The 7,119-nt window shown below is 40.3% G+C and overlaps 1 protein-coding gene across 1 annotated transcript in view; it reads left to right on the top strand.

Annotated features, from left to right (window-relative positions):
- The window catches only part of GBE1 (1,4-alpha-glucan branching enzyme 1), a gene marked incomplete at its 5' end in the record, with an annotated part of 443,948 nt that overhangs the window by 383,456 nt on the left and 53,373 nt on the right, over nucleotides 1-7,119 (top strand). Inside the window, one exon of the mRNA XM_019523899.1 lies at nucleotides 1,093-1,223. Coding sequence (XP_019379444.1) covers nucleotides 1,093-1,223 — 131 coding nt within the window. The remainder of the gene's footprint in view (nucleotides 1-1,092; nucleotides 1,224-7,119) is intronic.

Raw genomic sequence — 7,119 nt, 5'->3', positions numbered from 1 at the left:
TTCTAGATGTAATATCCATATGAAGCCTTGGTGCCACTTCACCTGCATATTTTATTTATTTGTTGTTAAAGTTACTCAGAGGTAGAACTAATCTGGTTTCTTAATGTTAAATAAGTTTTCAATTGCCTAATATTTTTTATATATACTTACTATGTATTATGTAATACTCAATTTGTCAATTTGATTTTAGTCTCTTAAAAATCTGTTAAATTAGCCATCTGATTAAGTATTTGCTAATGCAGGGAAAATAAAGTGAAGGTAGTATATGTGTGATAATTTGTTGTTGCTAGTAATAAATATTCTCACGTGGGTTATCAAGACTATTTCCAACATTGGTGGCAAACTAAGAAATAGTCCTTATCATCAAGCATGTAACAGAGTACCAAAAGGCATTTTCTTTACTCCACATTGGGTGTGCCAACACGTTGCTGTGTATGGTGGTTACTGTTAATCTTGCTGCTACATCAGAGCATGCCCTACAGTGACGTAGCTGGCTATTACTTGTAGACCCACATGATCTCTACATCACCATTGTACACTGTACACTGTACAGTGATGTAGCACATTGCTACATTGCTGTAGGGCAACATGTAGACATGCCCAAAGTATACTCATTTCTAAACCACCAACAGAAAGAATGCTGATCCAGTCAAGAATGTAAGTGGAAATTGCCTTTAGTATAAGAAATCTATTTGTGGAAAGAAAAGTATGGACATTGATGCATAATTTAATTTCACTTGGAGTTCTTCCTTCAAGTGCTCCCCTTCCTCAGCCCCACCAATTGACAAAATAAAATGTGTAGTTGACTTTTATTTTATTATCTTTTTATCCTTTCACATCTTCCTCAGATGTTTAAAAATTTAAGGATGTAGTTTTGTGATCTGAAATCTTATGTGAAATTACACACTGTGAGACAGAATTTGAGCTTAGACTTTAACTCAAATATCAATACCACTTTAATTTTATTTGACAGCATTTTGGTTTCAGCTGAATTCAGGTAAGGCTGCAATGTGTCTCCCTATTTTTGCCATTCTAATAGCAAATAAAACCTTATTTGTAACAACTGAAATGTACTTATCTCTTTCTTTTTAGGGTTTTGTGAGTGAAAAACATGAGTCAAATAAGGTCATAGCTTTTGAGAGGGCAAATCTCATTTTTATATTCAACTTCCATCCGTCCAAAAGCTATGTTGACTACAGAGTGGGTGTGGAAACTGCAGGAAAATATCCTTTTCTTTTATTACTATACTTCAGTGAAATTTTATCTTTTAATAGACTTGAATGCAAATGCAAATTAAAAGGTAAGAATAGATTTTTATTTATGCAAAATAAACTAACTTTCATACAGTGTAGTGTGTGGGGGGAGAAATAATAAATTTACTGTTAAATGTACCTGGATATCCTTGTTGATGATCACTTTAAAAAGATGCAGATAGAAACATGAATTTTAAAGACAGCAAACATACTGTCATTCCAGTTTCCTTTTTCAAGGAACAGTTACTTGCATCAGCATTATGAAAATGTCCAGGTATGTAAACTGAGGCTATATACAGATATTCAGTTTCAATTGAGAGAATCACCACTCTCCCAGTAGAAACCAAAAGCGTACAGATACTCCAGCTTTTCTTTCCAAAGCAAAAATGGCTGCTGTGAGGCAAAGTGACCCAACTGCAGCCAGAGAGAAATCTCTCCCTGCAGTTTGACCCCAGAGAATGAATGCCTGTACACTTTCCCAAGGTTTAACTCCTCCTGGGGCAGGAGTAGTGGAGCTGGGAGAAAAGGTTTCTGTGCCTTTCTGAGACCCATGAGCTGACCCCGTGAAGCAGTGTTGCTCTCGCTTCAGAGTTCCCAACCAGGATCACCCTCGTATCAGGAATGTGCAAGGATCAGAGTTGCAGATTTGAACATCTATACCATTCCCTTTTCCAGAAACCTTGTCCAGTGGTGGAAATTTCCTTCTGTTAGAAATGAACATATATATGTGGCCTGAGCTGTTAGAGGTGAGGGACTTGCTTAGGTCACTACTCATGTTCAGCCGTGGCCTTTAAACTTAGGATAAGTTAACTGATTTCCCTATGCCTTAATTATCCAACTGCGTAAAATAATTCTATTTCTGGATTAACTGTCTTTAAAAAAAAACACTTTGAGACTTGAAGATGGAAGAGTAGAAAATCTTAATAAAACTCTTCTAGTCACAGGAAAGCCAAATAGGAGCTTCACTTGACTGGCAAAATTGTAGTGCTATATACCCCTGGACTCCAAGCCAAAAGAGTATTCAGTTTGGTTGAGTAATTTTACTTATGGATTATCTGTCACATAACTGTAAATCAAAATTAAATACTAATCAATAGTTTGCTTATTCATTCCCTTCTTTTAAACCCTGCTTTTTGTATTCCTGTTTATGTTTCCATTAAAAAAAAAAAAAGTTGTTAGACTTCTCTGAATTATCCAGTCACTATTCTTAAGATTCATGTTACTGTCTTTACGGTAGACCTTAAGTGCTGGAGGCTTCAAATAATAAAGAAAGAGTGGACAAAATCCTAGTCATACCTAGTTTACTCTCCTTTTCAGCATCTACTCCCTGCCACTGTGACAAAAGATACTGGGCAAGATAGATCTGTGGTATGACCCAGTAAATGGCAGTTCTTATGTCCAGTTTAAATACCCCCTTTTCTGCATAGTCACAAGCTCTGGTTTGATAACTGCTGTATTTCAGCCTGTTCACTTCATTCCTACCTTTCCATTTTTGTGTTCAATGACCAGACACTTTTTATAACTGATACTTAGAAAGGAACTCTGTGCCCATTAATGCCTAACTCCTACCCCTCACTGTTAGTTATGAGGTGTTACTAGGTACTTGTGCTACTTTCCTGGATTCCTTTGGCTGAAAACAGCATTTTTGAACATTTAGTCTTTCACTGTACTGATATATAATGCAATGAGTTCTGTTTTGTTTTTCACTATTGACAGTATCTTTTTTTACTTAAGACCTCAATATTTTTCAAGCATTTAAAAAAGATTTCATGCATACATTTGAAGTATTAGAAGCTTCTTTCTTATTATAAATAAGACATGGATTTGTACTTATGAAAAGTGGGATATATATGGCCTGATTTCAGGGTGCGGGATAGTGCCAGTTGCAAAGCAAATTCCACAGTTTTCATTCAGTAGTTTTAATTTGCAAGTCAAGGTCCAGGTGGGTTTCAATAAATTGGTCCATTGCTAGTTTGCCCTGGGCATCCATGCAGGTTCAGAAATGTATCTTGGCTGAAAAGCTAATTTGATTTTTTTTTTTTTTAATTCAAGAAAAATATTCATGGAAAAAATTGTTTGAGTTATTCACCCATTGGTACCTGCTATTTTGTGGGCCTTTTAAATGTATTATGACTTAGTTGGAATCATATTAGGTTTTATTAAAATAAGCATAGCTCTAGCATGTTTAAAACAAATAATTTGCTACAAAGACAAGAACAGAAATTTATTTGCTTTGCTGTTTTATTTGGTGTGATGTTTATTTTAATGTGTATGGCCCCTCCCTAGCTTTGAAACGTGTGTATAGGGATAGTTCAAGTGTGGGAATAAATAGACCCCAGAGAAAGGCAGGCTGTCATTAAGGTTCTATATTTAACTTTTTTGTACCATAGCCAAGTACCTAGTGCAGTTTATGAAATGTAAGGCTTTTTTCCTTTTTGAAAAAGGAATTCTAATGCATTTGTTTTTATGAAACATGCTATTTTGTATCTGCTGTTCACATAAAAAAGTGATTCTTCAGATTCATTCTCTATTTTGTGTAGCATTTGACTGGCTGCCTCTGCAAAGAAAACAGGGAGTTAAATGCTGTTTCCAGGGTTATTTGTCTACAAAATGCAGTGTGTCCCTTAATTCCCGTGGTCAGGAGGTCTGCTTTCATGAGCTGAATTACCAGTAGATCAGGAATTGCCTCTCTCCTACAGTATTGTTTAAGATTTTGGGGACAGTGAGCTTCTGTTATGTCTCTCTTCTGCTGCTGCTCTTCTTAATTCCTCAACCCTTCCATTCACTGCCACCCTTCAAAACTCCCTTTCACCCATCTTCCTTACTCTGCATCTTAAGACAGTCTAAGGCCCCTGACACATGTTACACTTAAGATGTGATTAACTGGTTCATCACGTCTTAAGTAGAGGATCTAGTGACACATTAATTCAGTTAATAGTGTGATAAAACTAGGAATAAGTGATAAAGTTATTACACTCCTGTACACTCCAGAGGCTGGGAGCACTAGTCAGTTGATCAGGGCTCCCAGCCCAGGGAAGCACGGTGAGCTCTTCTGGCTGTAAGCCCTGATCAGCTGATGGAGCTCCAGGTCATGGGAGTGCAGGTTGTGCCCCCCTCCCCCTCCCCAATCCAAACAAATGTGTGCCCTTGTGGCTGGGAGCCCTTGCAGTGATTGGAGCTTGCAGCTGCAGGGGTACACCATGTGCTCTCATGGCTGGGAGTTCTGTCAGCTGATTGGACCTTTCAGTCACATGAGTGCACGGTGTGCCCCTGCTGCTGGGAACTCCAATCAATTGATGGAGTTTCCAGCCATGGAAGCAAAGATTGCCAGTGCAAGGGAGCCCAGGATCCTGGTGAGATCTGATGTTCAATCTCACAATTGCACCTCCTGTACATATATATCATGGCAGGAAGAGCAGTTGTTGGGAGCATGCATCAGATCCCATCTTAACTTCTTTTAAACATTTGTCAGAGGCCTAAGAAATAGAAACAATTCCAGAAAATGTTCCAGCAGATGATGAGCTATAGTCAGCTTGATCTATGGCTGCGTAGCCTTGATTCTATGAGTCTGGTGAGGACCTGACCTTCCAGTAATTATGAAAGGAGGCAAAAGGAGGTCAAGTACTACCTATAGGATACTAGCATATACTTGGCTCACAAAACAGGCCCAACAATGTACAGATTTCAAAAGCCAAAGTCTTTCCCAGCCATTTCAAAGGTAGACAAAGCAAAGAGCTTTCTTTCACAAGGGTGTAACTAAAAAAAAAAAAATGTGGTGCAGGTCTTGGAGCCTCATTTGTCACAACCTGCTTCCCAAGGGACTCTGTTCTGGTATAATGTCCTCAAAGCTAGTGATCTGAATAACTACTAAGAACTTGTCTTCAAAAAAAAGTGTTGCTCACTGCAGCCCTATCACAGATGTTATGTGTGTCCACACTATAATGAAACCATTCCAAAACGTCACTAATTGAGAGCTGCTCCACAATTGTCTGAAGTGTGCTGGCTCCAAGACCAGGGCATGAGAATGAGAACCCAGTGCAGCATGCCTTGCAGTGGGTGAGTAGGTGGGGAAGTGTGCTTGCGCCCATGCTTTTGGAGTACCAGGACATGGTGAACTATGGCTGAGGACATTTTAACTTTTTTCCTTCCCCTTCTCTCCTAAGCATGAATTCAGTAAACCTCAATAGTCTAAAGTTAAGCAGAGTTTGCAGTGTGCTTTCCTGATTTGTGCTGGGGGGAGGAGGTGAGGGGGAGTGCTTGGACCCACCATTTTGATTCCCAGAGACTGGACTTAGAGCTGAGGTCAAGTAGGGTGTGAGGACACAGCTGGTTATTAGAAAGATAGCTTTTATTGAACAAGCAGTGCAAGTAAACTCATTGATTAAACAACAAAAGGAGGGAAAGGGGCAGTAGAGTTTGGCTACGTAGCAGAGGGGCCAGTTGCAGCAGTGTGGGTAGGAGCAATGGAATGTGAGATTTTTCCAGGTGTGCTTTTGAACCATTCTGCACACAACTTTAAACCAGTTTAAAAGGCCTGTGGGTGAACCAAAGAGCTCCATGCATGTTTCACCACACTATAATTTAGAGCACTTTTTATGGCAATATAAGTTATAACACTCTTAAACATGGCAGTAGTGCAGTATTTGGAGGGTGAGGGAACCTTTCAGACGCCCTGCGCTTTCCAAGTTAGGAGACAGGGTGGGCTCCATAACCACATGGGGCTTCTCCAGTGGTCAGAAATTTGACGAATGTATAGAAGCTATTTAAAGCACTGTAGGTTGCTAAAGTGCTGTAAAATACAGTTCTTCACATTTTAATAACACATTTAACAAGGGTTAATTTAATGCACGTTGTCCATTTTAAAAGTATTGTAAAACCGTGCATTTCTGTTAAGTCATGGCAAGAAAGTGTTTTAAATAGCAAAAGAAGTAACTTACGTATACACCCTGTATGTCTGTTTTCTTCAGGTTTAAACAGCATGTAGACCATTGTGTTTGTTGTGTATGTCAATGCCCACAGTGGCTCCTCTGTATTACACTGTGTTACTCTGTGGCTTCTTATGTGGTTGCTATGTCTGGCTCCCTGAAGAGAAGAGAGGTAATGTAGGTCTTGTGCACATCTGAACGGTGTGTTTCATTCTTTCTGGGAAAAGGCTGAGTTATATGACATAAGAGAACACGGGCAGATTGAGTGTGCGTTCAGAAAAAGCAACCGAAAGACAAAGGTGCTGCTTTCTGCCCTTCTCAAATCAAAGGTTGCATACAGACATTCAGTTTCTACCAAGAGAGTTGCTTTTCTTCTGATAGAAGGGAAAAGTGTACAAAAATGGCCACTCAGGGAGGGAAAATAACCTGGAACAACCAAGGTTAAGTAGCTCCTGGGAGAGTTTTTTTCTTGAGAAACTAAATGTCTGCACTTTCTCCAGGCTTCATGCCCCCTGGAGAGTAGTGTGAGAAGTTTTGCCATGTGGTTCCCTCTGCTTGGCTGCCAGGCACCAGGAACCGATCGTGCTTCTTATGCCAGAGTTCTCAGTGTGAAAAGCAGGCTGGGGCTTTGCCCCACAGTTTCCTCTGCTCAGCTCCCAGACACCAGAACTTGAGTGCAGGGAGTAGCACTGTACCCTGCCAGCTTCCCTTTGCCTCTGCTCAGCTGAGTAATAGGGATTTGTGAAGCTTCGGGTGCTGATTTGATTCAGAGGAGATTCAGAGAGCTTTGATGATTCGGACAGTCCCCAGCAGCTGCAGCAGGGAACTGGAGCTGGACTCGGAGCTGGTAAGTAGGGGGCAAGGGAGGGGGGAGGGGACCATGGGGTGACCCCTGCCAGCCCCCATCCCCTGCCTGCTCCCCCAACCCCACCCCCAGCTGC

The sequence above is a fragment of the Gavialis gangeticus genome, unplaced genomic scaffold, assembly GCF_001723915.1.
Source record: "Gavialis gangeticus isolate Ggan-Ray unplaced genomic scaffold, GavGan_comp1, whole genome shotgun sequence".
Taxonomy (NCBI): Eukaryota; Metazoa; Chordata; order Crocodylia; family Gavialidae; genus Gavialis; species Gavialis gangeticus.
Note: the sequence above shows the minus strand (reverse complement) of the source record. Positions and strands in the feature narration are given on the sequence as shown.